This window comes from Anabrus simplex, chromosome 4 (genome assembly GCF_040414725.1).
Source record: "Anabrus simplex isolate iqAnaSimp1 chromosome 4, ASM4041472v1, whole genome shotgun sequence".
Lineage (NCBI taxonomy): Eukaryota > Metazoa > Arthropoda > Insecta > Orthoptera > Tettigoniidae > Anabrus > Anabrus simplex.
Window position 1 is genome coordinate 431,161,109 of NC_090268.1, and position 20,786 is coordinate 431,181,894.

The 20,786-nt window shown below is 36.6% G+C and overlaps 1 protein-coding gene across 1 annotated transcript in view; it reads left to right on the top strand.

The window, feature by feature from the left end:
• Positions 1–20,786, top strand: part of LOC136872318 (zinc finger protein 341) — a 230,771-nt gene that overhangs the window by 124,860 nt on the left and 85,125 nt on the right. The window contains exons 6-7 of the mRNA XM_068227436.1: positions 491–835; positions 17,737–17,892. Of these exons, the coding sequence (XP_068083537.1) occupies positions 491–835; positions 17,737–17,892 (501 nt within the window). The remainder of the gene's footprint in view (positions 1–490; positions 836–17,736; positions 17,893–20,786) is intronic.

Genomic DNA, 20,786 nt, shown 5'->3' on the forward strand with positions numbered 1-20,786 from the left:
AGAAAATAATAGGAAAATAATAGTATATATTTTTTACTTAATTTGGCTTTTGAAGCTTAATACAATTTCTATTTTAAAATGTTCATCAATTTCAAAAATCTAATTTAATTTTTTGCAGTACTTTGTCCATTTTGGCATGGAATATTCTGTATAGTGTAGTTGTGATTGTGAAGGTTATATTATTTTGCACAAAATGAAACTGTCACATCAGTAGTAGCTGAATGAATTGAGAGCATTTTAGATTCAGTCCTGTTATAATACTAGCATAGAAGGATGTATTTTAAGTAGGAAGTTCAGCCATAGTGGCAAATATTTTTCACTTGTGTGTTGTTATTGATAAGGTATCTTTAATGAAGTTTTGAGGGATATTTGTAATATTCCATTTCTCACGAATAATTTATTTTTAAGTGATTTTTTTATGGGAGGTGGGAAGTCCTTATAAAAAGTGTTATTTGCTTAATACAATTACTGTACTGTGTTTTATTTGTAGGTTTTGTTACCAAATGTTGAGTATTCAGAGACAAGTATCGAATACATAGACTGTTCTGCTGATCAATCAAACATCATTCCATATGAGAGTATGGCTGATCAAAAGCCAGTGGACATGTTGGATGGTGTTCAGCCATCTGATGCTCAAACTGTCACCTTAAATCTTTCTAAATCCAGTGGTCTGACAACAGGAGATGCTATGGATGGTCAGACCATATCTATTACAGGAGATACTCTTCCATTAACTATACCAGAGACTGATAGTTCAACAGATAATAGTGCCAAAGTTGATGTACCTGTGAATACTCTACAACATACATTCCCAGTCCCAGCTAAAAGCCAGAAGGTAAGAAGTTCATTACAAGAATTATTTTAAAGACTGTATAAATTGCTTACTTTGATTGAAATAACTTGCAGTCCAACTCCAACATTAATGCTAGGACTGCCATATAGTAATTTATATGCTGCCAGGGAGAAATTTGGTAAAAAGCTTCATCAAACTTAAATGGTTATAACCAGAGCCTGGATTTCCATGCACTATCAAATCTCAAAATATGCATGCATTTATGCACTATCATATGGCAAAACATGCACAATAAACTGAAAAATATGCACTATCAAAATTCAGTTCCTTTTGAAACATTGTACAACAATTCATTTTTCCAAATTGTCTTGATATAAGCTCATCCGTTTATCTGTCAGTACATTCTTAAGCACGGAAAATGACCTTCCTACGTCGCAAGAAGTGACAGACATTTGTGACAAAGTGAGGTCAAATTGTACATCTGTGCATTTTCACCACAATACATCTTTTATAAGCTTGACGAACTTAAAATCAGGATTTGAACGGATCACTTTGTTCAACTCATCTCTAGCTGCTGCAGCCACTACTCTGTGTGATGATTGCAGATGATGATGTCTTAAATAACTACTGTACTAAAGATTGAAGCTGCATTGTTTTTCGAGTTATAATCGGCTGATGATGACCCAGACTGGGGTCGAAACCAGTACCATTTCCATTTTTAATTAAATAAGAATGTAATCTCTACATCTCTTATTTACTTGTATTGAATAGGTTGAACTACCATATTTATTATTTCAATTTAACTGTGATAATTTTCAATACGGAACAATGAAATTTTTATCTTTAAATAAACAAAGACGTGTGGCGAGTGCGAGTTCCGGGTAGAAAAATCCAGCTTAACAACGGAAGAGGGTTCAGTGCAAAACAAAGGTTTGTAAGGAGCTGTTTCAGTAATGCGGCATCGCAGAAGTGTGATAAAAGTTTTGTTTTGTTCGTCTAATATAGACGAACAAATGAGTAGTATATAATAATGCACAATTTACGACTCAGTTTATATCAATTTATAACTGTGACACCTTATTCCTAACAATTACAGTGATCGACGTGGGGCCTTCCGGCTTAGCCAATGTTTACTCAAGCAACAAATAAAAAGAGTGCTTGGTTAATTGGTTTATAGGACCTCTACTGTATGTACTAAGATAGGATGCCAGGAATACATTCTCTCTCTCTCTCAATAATAGACATTCTCTATAACCTGGAAAAGCAATCTGCACACCATCTTTCATAAAAGGCACCATCTTGCAACTTAACATTATATATGCGCCAAAGTAAAAAGAAAAGTGAAATTATACAATATAAACATCTAAATATTCGCTATTAAATCCCAAATCTTCCAAATATGCATTATGCCAAAACATGCAGGGAAAAACAACGGTTATTTAGAATCGTTAAGTCATGAAACCAATATTTGCAAAGTTTGAGATGTGTAACCAGTTTATTTAAAAACATGCATTTCCATGGAAATCCGAGCTCTAGTTATAACATTGATAATTATTAAGCTAGAGGAGTATTTTTGATGTCGTTACAAATTTCACAGCCGGGCTGTCAATTATCATCATTATTACAGTATATAATATATGTTGATACTAACTACCAACAACACTGATATAGAAAGTTCAAAAGTTTTTGTAGATTTCATAATTGTTAATTGCTACAAATAGTTACGTATGACAAAAATTCTTAGAGATACAATATAATGACCAATATACTGATTGGAAGACAATATATTGAAAACTAGCAAGATACCTGTGCCTCGCTACGGTATTATACTCAAATTTATAATTGAATGCTTAACATTTTATATATAATCCGCCAAAATTCGTGATCTGACGGCAAATTTCCTCCCATTTTTCAATCTTTCTTTCCAGCAATCGATTTCATACTCCCCGGGCTAGGTTCAGGTATTCCGTCCGGTCAGTTGGGTCACTAAATCTTTGCAATCTTTTCCTATAAGCACTTTTAATATGGATCAAATCCTTGAGGAGATCCGGCGCGTGGTGTCGTCTTGGGTGCCTTGGCGGTACTGAACCCGCGGCCGGACTGTATTCGTAGTCATTACCCCGCCAGGACCTGTTTCCAGCGTGGTCCGCACATTTTGATGGTCCAGAACATCATTATTCTTATTATTAGGGTGGGTGATATTAGCTGAATTTAGGTCATTATTATTATTATTATTGTTCTGGACCCCGCAGCAAGATGCAAGACCACTACTTGGCAGTAAATTACATCTGCTGCCATTGTCATTGCTGACAATGTGACCAAGACCATTGTCGTGCGTAGGCAAGTGGGCGGGATTTCTGGCGATACGAATGATATACTTCCGTGCATTATTGACCTTATTATAAAGGTGAACAATTGCACGGTCAGTATCATTCCTACCATTTATTTAAAATGTTAACATTTTTGTTTATATGCCAGGAGAATCTACTGTAATCTAACTTTTAAGTTCTCCGAAGGAAAATATGGCCCTTAAAAACAAACCCAGGAAAGATTAAAAATGATCAGTTTATGATGAGAATCAAGTACATTCTTCTTGTTCTTTTTTGACCACATAGGATCACTTTAGTCAGTCCGTCGTTCAGGTCTCTTTGAAGGGATTGTTCAGGCTTTGCGGTCCTCCCAGTACTTCTTCAGATGCTCCGAACTTCGTGCCCTTTCCTCAGTTGAAAATATGCGTGTTGGTTTGTTTTGTGTAAGGGTAAAGCGGAGGTTTGTATTCTTGAGTTTTGTATTCAATTTTATCTTATTTGTGGTGTCTTCTGTTGTAAGGCATATTTCCTTCAGATCCTCTCTTACTTCTCTGATCCATTTACATCCTGTTGTGGTATTTTTTGAGACGAGATTGTGTTGTACTAGTTGTTTCAGAAGTCGCGAATCCTGCATCCTCATGATATGTCCAAAGAATCCCAGTTGTCTCTTATGCATAGTATCTGTAATGGGTTCTAGCTCTTTGTACAGGACTTTGTTAGGTATTAACTGCCACTGTCCATCTTTCTGGTATTTTCTGTTGATGCAGGTTCTTCCAATCCTCCTTTCAATTTTGATTGTTTATTCAGGTAAAAGAGTGTTTCTGCTGCATATGTAGCTTCCAGTTTTATAACTGTGTTGTAGTGTTTTATTTTTGTATTTATTGGTAGACATTTCTTTTTGTAGATATCCCATGTTAGTTTTTGTGCTTTAGCTAATCTGTTTGTTCTTATTTGGATTGAGATTTTTTCATTTAGGTTATGTGTTATTACTTCTCCAAGATATTTAAATTGAGTTACTATTTTGCTTTTATTACCATTTATGGTAACTTCTTTTTGCTGTGTTGGTTTTTGGGGCATAATTTCTGTTTTTTCAAATGATATTTTGAGGCCAATTTTATTTGCAATGTTTTGAAGTTCTGATATCTGGGTTTTTGCTTCTTTTATGTCCACTGCTAGTAATGCTAAATCGTCAGCAAAACCCAGGCATTTTGTTTTGATTTCTCGGCCAATCTTTATTTTGGGGGGACATTTCCTAAACCATTCCCTCATTACCATTTCTAGAGCACAGTTAAATAATAGTGGTGAGAGCCCATCTCCCTGCCGTAGTCCAGTTTTAATTTCAAATATGTCTGATGTTTCACCCCTAAACTTCACTTTCAATTTGGTGTTGGTGAGAGTCAATTTTATCATGTTTATTAATTTGCGGTGTAGTCCAAGGTGTCTTAAAATTTTAAAAAGAGATTCTGTATGGATGCAATCATAAGCTCTCTTGAAATCTAGAGATGTTATCACTAGGGCTCGGATGTTTAGGAAAAGTCATATTTTTTTCTTTGTCTCTATTTTCTTGTCTGATTGAATTTCGGTGCAAATCAGGTGATTATTGTCAGAATTAAGTGATTTTAATTTGTCATATAAATGCATATTTTGGCTATTTTTTGCCATAAGGTCATATTTTGAGCTATTTTAGTAGAAACGTCATATTTCGGCGGTTTGACGACAGCTGAAGGTGTGCGAAATCATCTTCAACTTACCGCATGCGAACTAGTGTTTACAAAACTGCTTCTCAGTAAGTTTATCACGCTGTTGATACAAGTCGAAGAGTGGAATAACCAGCCCGCTGTACTCGGCAACCCAGTCTCCCAGGTAGAGACAGAAATAATCCGGAAAATTCCGTCCCAGCAGTGAGCTAATTACTTCTGGTAATCGCTCACTTGTCTTAGTTCAGATATTAGAACCTACTTTCACTTACACAAGCGTTAGTTTACAGTAAATCGTATCCCAGCACACATTCCAGTATGCCTAAGGAAAAGTCTACTAGTGTTAAGTTACGAAGCTTTGTTAAGGAATTTGGAGAAGAATATTTCTGTACAGACGGTTTAGTTCTATTTTGCAAGTTGTGTGAAGTGAAAGTCGTGGCTGAAAAACGTTTCAATGTGCAACAACATTGTAACACGGCGAAACACAGCAACAATGTCAAATGACAACATGTCTATAAGAAGAGGCAGCAATTGATATTCGATAAGGCTGTTACATCTTCAGCGATGAACGGATGTTCGAATTTTTCAAAGGAACTTTGTGATATGATGGTGTCTGCAAACATTCCTCCAAACAAGGTGAACAATACCCATTACATGAATTTTCTGGAGAAATACACTAAAAAATCTGTTCCTATAGAATCAACACTGCGAAAAAACTATTTATCGTGTTGCTATGAAGATACTCTAAATCGAATATGACACAGTGTAGCAGACAATAAGATTTGGATATCTATTGACGAGACGACAGACACTGCAGGCAGATATATAGGGAATGTAATTATTGGAACACTCCATGCTGATCGCCCTGGGGATATTTTTCTACTAACCTCAGAAGTTTTAGAGAGAGCAAATCATTCAACGATTGCAATTCTTTTTGATAATGCACTAAAAATTTTGTGGAACGATGAAATTAAGTGGAAAAACGTTCTTCTCTTTGTTACCGATGCTGCTCCGTACATGCTGAAAGCTGCTGAAGGCCTCAAGCTGTTTTATCCAAGGATGATTCACGTCACTTGCCTTGCGCGTGCTCTGCATAGGGTGGCAGAAGAAATTCGTGGACATTTTCCTGAAGTTGATAAATTAATATCTAACATCAAAATTTTTTTTTTGAAAGCACCACTGCGGGTTGCGACTTTCAAGGAGTTAACTCCTTCGACGCCACTCCCTCCACAGCCAGTTCTTACTAGGTGGGGGACGTGGCTCGATGCTGCCGCGTATTATTGCGTAAACTACTCCACTATCAAAAACATTGTTAAGAGCTTCAACAAAGATGATGCCTCTTCTATCAAGATTGCCCAGGAATTGTTTTCCAACAGTTTGTCAGATAGTTTGGCATATATTAAGTCGAACTTTGGAATGATATTGAGTGCAATTACTCATTTAGAATCTGCTGGCTTAGAAATTCATGCAAGTATTGACATTGTGAGTAGTGTTGAACTTTCAGTACAACAATCACATGGAATAGTTGGTGACAGTGTAAAACGGAAACTTCAAAATGTGCTTAATCGAAATGATGGTTTTCACCGTGTGTGCAAGATAAATGTTCTTAGAGGAGAAGGTACCAATACACTTCAAGACGAGTGCATACTCGACAGCAGTGATTTAACATTATTTAAATATGCACCAATAACGTCTTGTGATGTAGAAAGGAGCTTCTCCTCTTACAAGAATGTGTTAAGTGATAATCGGAGGTCTTTCGCGCCTGATGCTTTGAAGATGAATCTTGTCGTACACTTCAATTCCACCTGCGGAGAAGAATGAAAAAGGTATGCGAGTTTGCATTATAGGCTCTGACGCCCTACCATAATGTACTGAAAGACATCTATTTAATTCGTTTCTTGGTACTCAGTTTAAACTTTAACGCATTTGGATAATGTTAATGAAATCTGGGCTTAAAGGTTCCAAAATGTATTTTTTAAATAGATTGATTTCTAGTTTTCTCGTATTTCAAACCACCAATGCAGGGTGCAAACATGGACTTTTACGATGTTGTGTGATCTTATAATCTTAGCAAACTTAGTTCACAAAAGTTTGATAAGTGAATCAAGGGTAATAGACTGTGAATAATTGCTGCACATGTATATTCAGAAAACTAATATTAAAGAAAGAATAAAGAATTTAGTTAACAAATATGTATCAGGGAAATTACCGTTCCGATTTATAATTTATTTTAAAATGCCCATATTTTGATTAATCATTTTCAGGTCATATTTTGTCATTTTTACGTCATATTTCGTCACTTTTGAGGTCATATTTCCTCATTTTTGAGGTCATATTTGCTTGCTTATTAGGGCTATTTTTAGGTCTTAAACATCCGAGCCCTAGTTATCACCATATCTCTGTTTCTTCTCCTGTTATAGTCCATTATCAACTTAAGACTCATGATCTGATCAGGACAGCTCCTCCAGGGTCTGAAATCTCCTTGATATTCTCCTAGTTCTTTCTCAAGTTGTAAACTTATCCTATTAAGGATGATTATTGAAAATATTCTGTATGTTATGTCTAGGAGCGAGATTCCCCTGTAGTAAGGGTCGGTTTTGTCTCCTTTTTTGTGCAGTGGATGAATGAGGGCTGTTGTGCAGTGTTCTGGTAGTTCTTTAATCCAGATAGAGACAAGTTGTTGATGGAGGGCAACTTTTGCTGATGTTCCTGCATATTTCCAGATTTCCGCAAAGGTCTGATCTTCTCCTGGCGCTTTGTAGTTTTTTAATTTATTCAGAGCTTGGTAGACTTCCTTTATTGTGGGGGGATTGATGTTCTCTGGTGGTGTTTTTATCGGGCTGTTGGTGTCCAAATGAAGGAGTTCTGTAGGTTCCTCACAATTTAAAAGCTTATTGAAATATTTGGCCGGAATTTCTGCATTGTCTTCATTGTTATGGGCCAGCTTACCATCTTCATCCTTCATCAGTAGGGTCAGGGGTTCATATTTTTGGAGCTGCTTTCTGAAGGTTTAGTAGTAGTCCCTTGATTGAGTTTTATTGAATTGTTCTTCAATTAACTGCAGGGTGTCCTTATGATGTCTTTTTATTCTTCTTAAGACTTGGGTAGTTTCTCTTCTCTGTTTCACTAGATTTTGATAGGATATTTCTGTTTTTTGGGACTGTTGTAATAGCCATGCCTGATGTCTTCTCTCCACTGTTTCATCACATTCACTGTTCCACCATTGGTGTTTTTTACGTGTTTTAATTGGAGCCAGGTCTTCTGCAATTTGTTTAAGTTTGTGTACTAAGTAAACAGTAAACAGTAAATCAATTCGTCTCGACTCCTTTTTCACCCCACCGCCGTTAAGTTGATTTACCCCCTCACTCCCCAAGAAAAGAAGGCATGTTTCTTTATGTTTAAAGAAAATTCCAAATACCAATTTTCACGTCTGTAACAACTTTAGTTTTTATTAGATGTAAGTATATAATTAATTTAGTTAATTTTTCAATTCTTTCACTCCCCCTTCATTGAATTTTCCGAAATCAAAGGAATATGTGTTTCTTTACTTTTAAAACAGATTCCAAATACCAATTTTTCACGTCTGCAACATCTTTCGTTTTTGAGATAATAGTATCTTCATACAAATAATTAGCGGCCTTATATTTTGGTGAAATAAAACTGTTGATTTCGGTGTTAAAACTGACACTATTTCGGTAAGTATTTCATGAAATAAATTGTCATACTGATCAATGTTTCTTGTGATATCTTCCTTATAAAATGATAACCTACAACCTGTTTTCCAGTCTTTGACCGGGTCAGGGATGTAATGAATGAACCATACATAGGCTATTATTACAATGGGGTCGCCACTCCCAAGGTGATTAGTAATGACTGATAAATGCTATGAAATGATAATGGGGAGTGTTGCTGGAATGAAAGATGACAGGGAAAACTGGAGTACCCGGAGAAAAACCTGTCCCGCCTCCGCTTTGTCCAGCACAAATCTCACATGGAGTGACCGGGATTTGAACCACGGTATCCAGCGGTGAGAGGCCGATGCGCTGCCGTCTGAGCCACGGAGGCTTATCTTCCTTATAGTATGGGGTAAATCTACCTAATTTTGTGATTAGGGTTTTAAAGTGAACTCTTGTAATGTATTAAATTTTATTAAATCTTAGAATTATACAAAATGTTGTAGAAATAAATGCCGGTATATAAATCACTGATACGTCAAAATGAAGTTAGGTGATCTGCCCTGTAATATGAACTTATACATAGCCTACATTTTTTTACATTTTGAATTACTTGTCTGCAAAGTACAAAATAAGCTTGGTTTCAAAATTATCAGGATGCAGATTGAGTGACAGTCGGAAAGTATCTTTGTGTAAGCAGAGAAGCCTCTTTCGGTGACCACATTAGACGTCGGAAACCATAATGCTTGCGAACAGTTGGGTGCAAATTCACTGTGGTCTTCTATCAAACCTCCTAAAACTTCACTAACAATGTTGTCTTCCTTCTCCTGTACCAGATGTGCTTTCACTGCATTTTGCAAAGCCATATAACCCTGGAAGATGTTCATGGATATGATGGTGCTTCCCAACCAGGGATGAGTAGCTCAGACTATTAAGGTGCTGGCTTTCTGAGCCCAAATTGGCAGGTTCAGTCCCGTGGTATATGAAGGTGCTCAAATACGTCAGCCCCGTGTTACTAATTTTACTGGCACGTAAATGAGCTCCTGCAGGACAACATTTTGGCATCTCGGCGTCTCCGAAAACCGTAAAAGTACTTAGTGGGACAAAAACCGTAACATTATTACTACTCAACCAGGTTATTTATTTACAATAGGCCTACTAATACTGTTGTATTTTACTAAAAAGACAGTATTACAGTAAAACCTCATTAATTCGAAGTCGTTGGGACGCAAAAATCAGACTTTGAAGTATGTGATTTTGAATTCACCGCCAACATATAATTCGGAAATGTCATCCCTTGTGGCATCACAATATATTCTAAGACCCGTTACTGCATGCAGTTAACCTTGATTCACAGTTTAAACCTCTCAAATGCCATGGAAAAAAACTATTTTCATAATGTATCCAACAAGATGCACTTAATTCAAATAATTCACTTGGATAACTCACTAGCAAACATAACTTCACGCAGTGAAATCAAAAGAAAGAAAACATGATTCAAAGACGAGGAGAAATCTATACTAGCTCCCGTGTGCAAATACTTTATTCATTGGATTACTGTACTGTATGCATTTTAGATGCATTGTACTTGCACAGAAAGTACCCGATGCCCTTAAAACATCGCGGTTTATCAAACTTTCCTAAGACGAGGGGAGAAAGTCTCTCTCTTCCGTCCGCATTACATCAGTACAGTGACTATACTTGTACGATTTCCTGCCATGGCACTTCTAAGACCCATTAATGCATGCATTCACCTTGATTCTCAGTTTAAACATTTCAAATGCCATGGAAAACACAAAAAAAAAAAAAAAAATGGCAAACATAACCTCATGCAACGAAAGAGAAAAAACACGATTCAATGACTAGGACAAATTATGCTGGCTCCCCTGTGTAAATGCTTTATCTTTCGGATTACTGTACTGTTTGCATTTTTAGATGCCTTGTACTTGTACAGAAAGTGCCCGATGCCCTTAAAACATTGTGACTTTCTCAACATTCCTATGACGGGGAAGGAAGTCTCTCGCTTCCGTGTGGACTGCATAGCAACATAGTACATTTCCTGGCTGGCAATTCTCTCCTTTAAAACCATAAGTCCGTTTGGCCTCAACATTTAAAAAAATAAAACAAACAAACAAACAATGCAGTTTTATCGGCATTGACAATATTGTTTGGTGCATACAAATTTATTATATAAGCCACGCTTTTTCGCCAACTGTGGGCATCGCCAGTGTTCGCAGATTCTACCTCTCCGCATACTGCCTGCTAAAAATACTGAATACAAAATAATTAAGATTCCAGTCAAACTTAACAGATATGAAGCACACTGTAGAAACGTCGAAGTGGGTGAAATTGCGGAAAGTTATCCCTACATGTTCCTTAAGACGCGTTCTTTCATGATGCGGAGAAATTTTGAATTTAAATTACTCTGTAAAATACTAATTCTTTTTTTTTTTTTTTTTTTTTTTTTCAAATATAAAGGCAGTTTCGAATTAAAAGTCTGAATTTCGGTAACGGTACCAACATTGTTCTTCGAATTACGAATTATCCGTATTTTGAATTAAACAATTTAAATAACATGCAAAACCGTACCTCATGTTTTGGGGAACGAGAGCTGCTTAGAATTAGGTGAGATGTTGAATTAACCGATTTCGAATTATCGAGGTTCTACTGTATTTTTCTTTCCTTTAATAATCATCCATGTCCTCATGGCAGGATTATCCAGCTTTTCTATAGGAATGGTCGCTTGCATGAATGCTTTTGTTGTGTCTATTACAAACTGCTCTCTATCAATTTGCAGCTTCTTTACAGTGTGTAAAGTATCGCCGATTATTATTTGTCGCTTAGAAATATGTTTATTTGCTTCATTCTTCTTCTTTTTGTGTGTTTCTGATTTTATGCAGTGTTTATCGCATGTGTCTTTTCGTTTCCACGTAATACGAACATTACAGTACTTATACATTGGAATCTTTCTTGCAGCATCAAATACATAGAACGCCTCACTGTTGTATTCCTCGGCTCTCGAAGAAAACTGTTGTGACTTTAGTTTTCGGCATTTTAATACTTAAATGCTGGACATTTACTAGCAGCGAACTCTCACTGCCAAAGAGTATAATGCGCACTGCTACATCTACGACCGAACTTGTTACGACCGCAACGCCATTTGCTGTAATCGATATCATATACTGATTTTTATTGATTGCCTCAGAAATCGCAGAACTGAATACACATACTTCTGATGCACAGTGCTCATTGCTTTGTGTACGTTTGTGCAACTGAGAAGGAAACTACATTCTAGTTCTCTGAAGCATTCCAACGTTTATTGGAGAGCTCTTCCGGTACTATTTTGCGTTTTTCATACCAAGTGGGTTCATTTTGCTAAAATACGGTACTTTAACTATCTACAAGGCCATATATATGCAAGAAAGAAAATATGAAAAACATTTCTGCGTATCGCTCTTTCCAAAAAAAATACAGCCCCTACAAATAATTCAACTTATTTTTCAATTCTCCGCCCCCTCCCCCCTTTAAGTGGATTTCCGAAAACAAAACATCCATATTTCTTAATTTTTAAAGGAGATTCCAAATGCCAATTTTTACGTCTGTAACATCCTCAGTTTTTGTGATATCAGTATCCTAATAAAAAGAATCCAACCCCATTTTCAGTCACTACAGTCACCCAAGTGTTTTTTTTTTCCTAAAACAAAAAGTACATGTTTCTTCATTTTTAATAGAAATGTAAAATACTGTTTTTCACTTCTTTAGCATGTTAAGTTTTTGAGATATACTGTAGACATGCTCATTTTAAAATTTCACCCACTTTTTAGTTCCCTTTAAGTGGAGTTTCTGAAAACAAATAACCTATGTGTCTGTACTTTTACAGGAAATTCCAAATACAAATTTTTACGTCTGTAACATTTTATGTTTCTGAGATATACTGTAGATACAGTCTTTCTAAAAATTCACCCCATTTGTCACCACCATTTAACCCCCATTAATTGAATTTTCCAAATACAAAAAAATACGTGTTTCTTTATTTTTAAAGGAGATTCCAAATACGAATTTTCAGATCTGTAATTTCTTCAGTTTCTGAGAAATAACTATCCTCATTAAAGACATTCAACCCCTTTTTCACCCCTCCTAGTGGGATTTTCCAAAAACAAAAAAGAATACATGTTTCTTTATTTTTAAAGGAGATTCTAAATACCAAATTTTACATCTGTAAACTTTTAAAGTTTTGAGATACAGATACACTCATTTCTAAAATTCACCCCGTTAGCGACAGAATATCCAAAAATCCTCCCATAGCAAGCACCTACATTGTAATAGAAATGTATCCTCAAAATTTCATTTCTTTATGTCCAGTATCATAGCGTACCGAAAAGGAAATGCGACATCTTCACGAGTTACCTGGACTGCCGCACAGATGGCACTGCCATCCACAGTGATGACTGTGCGCGAGGGTAACGGAGGCATTATTGGGACTGCTACTTCAAAATCTACTAAGAAACTCAAGCATGCACCTTACGTTTGAAAATTATTTCATCTGCTGGACACTTTGGAATATTTCCTGGATGATTTTGCTGCCTTCAAAGTAACCAGCTCCCTTCTTATCTCCTTCGTGCAAAAGAAGAATTGACATTTCAAGTAGTGAAATACGAGTTTCGGTAGCAAACACAGTACGTGATCTTCACAGCACCCCAACTGCGATGACTTCACTTCAATAACATCTAATTTATCCAAGCACTCAAAGAAAGTATCACCCCACAAACTATCCATACACGATAGCTTTTCCACAACAACATTTTCCACTTGCAACAACACTTTATAAACACTTTCCAACGCATACATGAGATATGTGTCGCTTTGCATTGAGTCGTAATCTTCAATATTAGTGTTAGGGAAGCAGGCACATTATCAGTCGGTTTGCCGGAAAGGAAAAGACGACATAAATCATACTGAATCACTTTTGAAATATTCTGCACTATGTATCCAGCTAAATGATACTCTAAGTACTCTTTACTACAATTCCACCCACTTAACTCAGATAAACTGTTTTCCCAGTCTAATATTTGAATGTCATTTTTGATGTTCACAATATTTTCCCTAATTTTATCTACAGCTTGTGTCTTCGCTGCACGAGTTTTACTTTCAATTTAGGAGAGTAGACTTGGGGTCAAAATAAAATTAACCCCAATGATAAAGAAAAACCTCCAAACTAAAAATAGGTGAAAATTCAACCCAACTACATTAATAAAAAAATATAAACAATGGAAGCATCTATGAACACTAAATCACTAGAAGAAATGACCACCAAATTAAAATTGAGAGCAGAAGAGTTAGCTGCAGTGAATACCAGGAAAAAACAAATGGTGAAGTGAAGAATGTGATCAGGTGATAGAGAGGACACCAAGCTTCGATAAACCATCAAGCCCAGAAATCAGAAGAATCAAATTTAGAACTAATGAAACAAAGAAAGTCAACCCATAAAATCATCAGACAAACCAAATGTAAACATCTTAAAAATGCCCTAGAAGGGGTAGAAGAGAATTTTCTAAAAAAAAAAAAAAACAATCATGAGATCCTTACAAAACATTCACCAAATACCGGTATCCTCAAAACATTAATGCTGAGAGATAAATCAGGAAAGGTAGCCCATAGTAACCAGGAAAATGCAGAGATCCTCGCAGAGACATTCAACAAACTTCTAAATTACAATGACCTATTTGAAGTGTTTCAATTAAACACTAACCCACCCTTTTTGATCACCAGTGATTGAATGGATCCTCCAACCATGAACGAAGTAGAACTCACAATTAAAGAACTAAAAGTTACAAGGAATGTGGTAAAGACCTAGTCTTTTTCAGAAATCTGGAAAAACACTGGAAAACCTGCGAACATAAATCTCCAACATCAATTAGAAATGTGGATTGCGGAGAAAATTCCAAAGCACTGGACTACAGCAGTAATCTATCCATTATTTTAAAGAGGAGATAAAACCAACCCCGATAATTACAGAGAAATAACCCTTCTAGACTGCACGTACAAAATTTTCTCTCACATAATTTACAACAGAATCAAAAATACTCTGCCACCACACCTTGGAGAATACCAAAGAGGATTTTGCCCATATAGAAGCTGCCCAAACCAAATTCTCAGCCTGAAAGTAATAATGGAATATTACAGGTGCAGAAATAAACAGCTCTTTATCTCGTTCATAGATTTAAAAAAAACGTATGAAAGTATCCATAGACCCACACTTTTAAAAATCCTCAGATCATATGGTCTTCATCCTAAATTATTAAAAATCATGAAACTAACTTTAACAAACACAACTTCTAAGATAAAGTTCAGGGGAGAAGCATCAAATGCTTTTACAATAAACACTGGCCTCAGAGAAGGTGACTGATTATCTTCACTGCTTTTCAGTATGGCTCTCGATTACATCATGAAACTTTGGCAAAAGGAATACCCGCCTATAATCAAAATTGGAGCAAAACCCTCAATAAGAATGAACTACCTGGGATTTGCAGACAATTCAGCTCTTTTAGCCCTTGACTTCGAAGAAGGTTGTGTCCAGATCACCAGTCTCCAAAAAATCGCCCTAAAAATAGGATTACTGATATCCTTGAAGAAAACTGAGAACATGCCCATAAAACCCCTGAACATACTATAAATAATGTCTTACCTTACAATTATCTGTTACTGTTATTTGATCAATATTTTCTTCCACCTCATGCTTAATTCTCTTCTTCTTTCTTCTGCACTTTGTCTTCTTTCCTCTGGGTCTTTTCATTTACAGTTGGATGCTGTACGTCTACCTAGATAATGAGGTGCATTAGTAAATACTGTTGGTATGGTATTTTAATGCAAAACAGTTTTCTTTCTGGGAATTCCTTTCAATTTCTATCCTTGTCTATGAACACCTCCGTGAGCTCTAAATCATCTTGATGAAAGTGCTTAATACACAGAACTGAACTTTCAGATGGTGCCCGGTTTTCTTGGGAATTGCTGGAAGCTGCAGTGTACATAATTACTCATTGTTTGGGAATAGAAATCATTGCACATTCACTCTTTATGCTATCATAATTGGATTTACACTCTGGAGCTACACACCTATCCAGCATCTTAAACATAATAGTGATCAAGAAGTGAGTAACACTAAAGACATCCTGAACATTTTTGCAGACACTTTCAGTAATATCATGCCCCCTCCATGACCTGTAATTCACCATTCAAATTTCTCAGCGACTCTACGCTGGAATTTACAATAACTAGATTAGTCACTTGCAATCTACGCTGGAAACCGTGGTGACATTCGCCAGTGAGGTTATGGAAATTCTTTCGACAGTTGACATCAACAAGTCAAATGGACCAGATAATATCCCCGGTGTTGTGTTAAAAGTGTGTGCTCAGGAGTTAGCTATCCCAGTAACCTGCCTACTGAACAAGTCTTTTCAAGCTGGATATTTCCCGTCCGAGTGGAAGAGGGCCTATATTGTTCCAGTGTTTAAAAAATGGCTTAATCGTAAATTTGATAATTATAGGCCTGTTGTTTTGCAATCACTGTTGTTAAAGGTGGCTGAAAGAATAGGAGGCTATACACCTGTTTGAACCAATACCTTTCAAATGAACGGAATGGTTTTGTACATAAGCGTTCCACGGGGACAAACCTTGGCCTATATTGTAACTACATCTCCCAATCTTTGGACAATGGCTCACAGATAGACTCCATATATACTGATCTCTTGAAAGCTTTCAACACAGTACAACGCAGTGCCCTGATTCTTAAATTATCTGCGTATAGGGTGCATGGAAGGATCCTAGAATGGCTGAAATCTTATCTATCCAGTAGAACTTGTCTTCTAAGACTCTAAGACTCTAAGACTCTGCTTAGCAGTGGTAAACCGATTGCATGGTTCTGCTGTGCTAGCAAATATGGATAGCTAACCTGCTAATGGAGAAGTGAATTCTCAGTTACCAAAAGAAAAAAAAAAATCTGCTCCCCATGGAAATCTCTTGGATGGGCGTGCCAATCCAACTGATGAACCCAAATGGCACCTCTGGGCGAAACTCGGCAAATGCACAAGGCCTAACCATCCAAAAGCTGGTTCTATAGACCATTAATTGTTTCAATATTATTGCAAAAAAAAAAGAAGATAGAAACAAACATGACAATGCAAAGAAAAGGTCATTTATAGCCATGCATGCTTGTAAGTTTTGTTTGTACATTTGAATTAAAGTATATCATTCCACAAGTTTCAAGAGTTTCTTCCTTCATTGCTTTCCAGTATAATATTGAATGAAGATATATTTTTAAATTTAACAATAATTGCAATTATTCTAGGCCTATCAATTGTCCAAATATTTCAAACACCACTATTAACTCATTGGGCTCAAGCCATGGAACTCTTCCGTGTCTCACTTAACTATGTAATTCAACTTTTCCTCAAGAGATGTCAGAGTGAGTTGCATTTGTGATTTATGTGGGGACTCTCTATTTTGCAATGCTCTTTGCTAATATATATCGATAGTGTGCTTGGTAATATTTGTTTGAAGTGAGCTATCTCAATACTTTGAGATTCGCTTGTAAACAAGATGGCTGCCAGTTAATAACTGCAATTTACAGATGTATAACCCCTTTTAGAAACTAATGTTGATTAGGAATATAATTTTGTTAGTGAAATTAGTAGTAATGTTAGTAATAATGTGAGCAAATGCTCCTGAAGAACAAATAGATGTGAAAATTGAAGAGGAAGTGCAAGGAGAAGACTGTGTTACAGCTCAGCAGGCGGACTGAGTAAGGACCCGTGTTGCTAATAAAATACATTTTTTTAAATGTATTCCTTGTTCTGCAGTTTGTGGAATGAAAGCCATTTATTTTCATGGATATTTAAACCCTTATGGTCTTGTAAATAAGAAATTTCTCAAGATATGATGTGACACTATATTTCCTCCAAAATAATCCCAGCCTCAATGCGTTGTCAGTCCAGCGAATATGCAGAGTTCAATAGGTTTTAAAAAACGGCCTTTGTGTTGTTGTCTCCTTCCCCAAGAAACGACTATCAACCCCTGTCCTCTGTAGCAAGTAGCAACTGCGCATGCGCGGATTATGTTTCATCAGCTGGGGGCTGACTTCATGTTCATTGATTGATTGATTGATTAACTGTAGGGCAGTCTGGAGGGGATTATGAACAAACCTTAGAATGCATTGTTTTGTTGGAAGTCCTCGGAAGATTCTGAATTTTTTAAATTTTCTTTTCCAGTTGAAGTGTAACTTCTGTCCCAAGTCATTTGCGAAGAACTTTGATCTTCAGCAGCATCTCCGTAGTCACACGGGAGAAAAGCCATTCCAGTGTGTTGTTTGTGGACGGGCTTTTTCCCAGAAATCTAATGTTAAGAAACATATGGCCACTCACAAGGTATGTCTGAATTGCTTTGTATTTTGTCTGTTACATATACTGTATGATATTTATATCGTCTGTTCAAAAGGACATCTGATGTGACTTTTATGTTGTAATAATATTATACTTTGTTGTTAAATTTTACACAGTTCTAGATACAATTTATAAATCTTATTTTTTAAATCCCATATTGGCTTTAACTCAACTGTGGTCAAAGGATTTTTCCCACCTTCCAATACTTTTATTTTTGTAGCTAGATTTTATGCATAAACAAACATGTCATCTTAAATTGTAGCTAAACATTACAAGAACATGTTTCCTTCCATTCTGGAAAATCTTAAGCTTAAAAAAAAAAAAATAATAATAATAATAATAATAATAATAATAATAATAAGTACAAATATTGGCAGACATAAAATAATGAGAACACTAAAGGTGATAATGAAGTTAAAATGCTCTTCCTTAGAGAATTAAAATACTGAACACATCATTGCTCTATTGATAATATAGTGCATTGTGGCATTAGTCTTTAAAGGGAAGGGGCTCTTCTTTCTTCTAAGTATAATAATGTTACAACAATAATTTAATATTATGGAATCCACCTTTTCAATACATACAAAACTGTTGCACATAAATTATATTACAACATTTTAATTATTATAAAGGTACCGGTTTCGACATGTCTTCAGTGTCATCGTCAGCCTTACGTAAAACCAAACAAGAGATTAAATTCACATATAGCAACAATACACACATACTAGGTAAAATTCGTATGATGACACATTTAAAGTAGTTCATATAAAATATCTGAGGATTGCTACGCGTTGGCGGCGTAATAGTCTTGTATTGTTTTGGTACATGAGTTGGGGCACTTTCTGTAAAGTTGTGCTTTGGTATGATAAAACTTTATGAACACATTAAAATCTGGATAAGTATCTTATTCATAGAGAAATACAGCACTGAGGAATAATCTGAGCACTGAGCATGGTCTTCTTATCTTAAAATTGTACTATGTGCATCGGAAGGTGATTTTTAGTGTACATGTAGGTCCTAGGATGATATGTAGGACCGAGGTTCCTCAGTTCAAGTGGAACGTGAAACCTAGAGAAAACGGAGAGCTGATTTTAATATGGAGCTCTGTGAAGGGCAAGTCAAATGAAGCAAAGGTATAAAAAGTTAAAGTGTAAGAACTCGCCTTGCCACAGCATGCCAGGAAACTTACTCTATGAAGAGGAGTTGACAACTGGAGCAGGTTTGTGGGTAGAGGTAGTTGGGAGAGGGGAGGAAAGGAAGGAAGGGGCTTGGAGAGGAAACGCCTACGGGGGAGGTGTTGGGGGTGGATCTGGAGGGCTATGCGGTAGGGACGTATAGCAAGGTAGGGTGTTACGTAATTGGTGGAAGATCGAACGCTTTCTCGTAAACTTAACATCTTTAAGAACCATAATTAGAAAGATGTAAAGAGCCTTGGGTTTCTCAGAAATTTCATTTAAGTTTAAATTGGGGTTGAAAAACTGATCGAGGTGTATGAAGCAATTTTCGGTGACATCTAGGAGAGGGCTTTTTCCTAAGGTTCTGAGAATCTCCAAGTCTTGGTCTATGGTGGTAAAAGTTTGTTTCATATCATGCATATGTTGGCCCACTGCCGAAAACCTATTGTATTTAATGGCATTGACGCGTTCTATGTACCTGACTTTGATGTTTCGTCCGGTCTGTCCTCTGTACGTGGAATTGCAGTTATTGCAACTAAACCGGTATACCCCTGACCTCAAGAAGGTGTTATTTTTGTTTATTGTGTTAGAGTTGTGTATTATTTCAACATTCCTATTGTTAGTACGAAAGAATATCTTGACATTATGCTTCTTAAAGATGTTGGTGACACTGTAAACGTTTTTGTTGAAAGTGAAGGTAGAATATGTGATAGGGTTGGGTTTTTCTTTTTCTAACGTTGTATTTAGTCGATTAGCTAAGTTTAGTTAAGTTTACGAGAAAGCGTTCGATCTTCCATGCATTACATAACACCCTGCCTTGCTGTATGTCCCCACCGCATAGCCCTCCAGACCCGCCCCCAACACCTCCCCCGTAGGCGTTTCCAATCCAAGCCCCGGCCTTCCTTTCCTCCCCTCTCCCAACTACCTCTACCCACAAACCTGCCCTAGTTGTCAACTCCTCTCCATAGAGTAAGCTTCCTGGCACGCAGTGGCAAGGATAGTTCTCTCACTTTAACTTCCTTGCCAGTCCTTGGCCTTTCCTGTCCCATTCTCACCATAAGACATATCTGTGTCGGTGCAACGTAAAGCAAAAAAAAAAAAAAAAAAGGGAATGTGATTGTACCGGTAGCGGGAGATCTGAATTTACCAAATGTCAATTGGGAAGGAAATGCGAACAACAGGAAGCATGACCAACAAATGGCAAATAAGCGAATATGGGAAGGACATCTGATTCAGAAAGTGATGGAACCAAGTAGAGGGAAAAATATCCTGGGCATGGTGCTGGTAAAACCAGATGAGCTTTATAGAGAAACCGAAGTAATAGACGGTATTAGTGATCATTAAGCTGTTTTTGTCTCGGTTAAAAATAAATGTGATAGAAAGGAAGGTCTTAAAAGTAGAACTATTAGGCAGTACCATATGGCTGCAAAAGCAGGCATGAGGCAGTTTTTAAAAAGTAACTATGATCGGTGGAAAAATGGTAAATAAAAATGGAGACTCTGGGATGGGTTTAAAGCAAATTATTGTGGAATGTGGTAAGGTGGTAAGAAATGGTAAGGACCCACCTTATTATAATAGAGAAATAAAGAAACTGTAGTCGGCGTCAACTCAAGTTCTAAGCGGTCCTTTTGATTGTATACCGAACGTCAATTCAAGAACCAAGGAAAATATCCTTCCTCGAGTGAACACGTCCTCTCTTTCCCA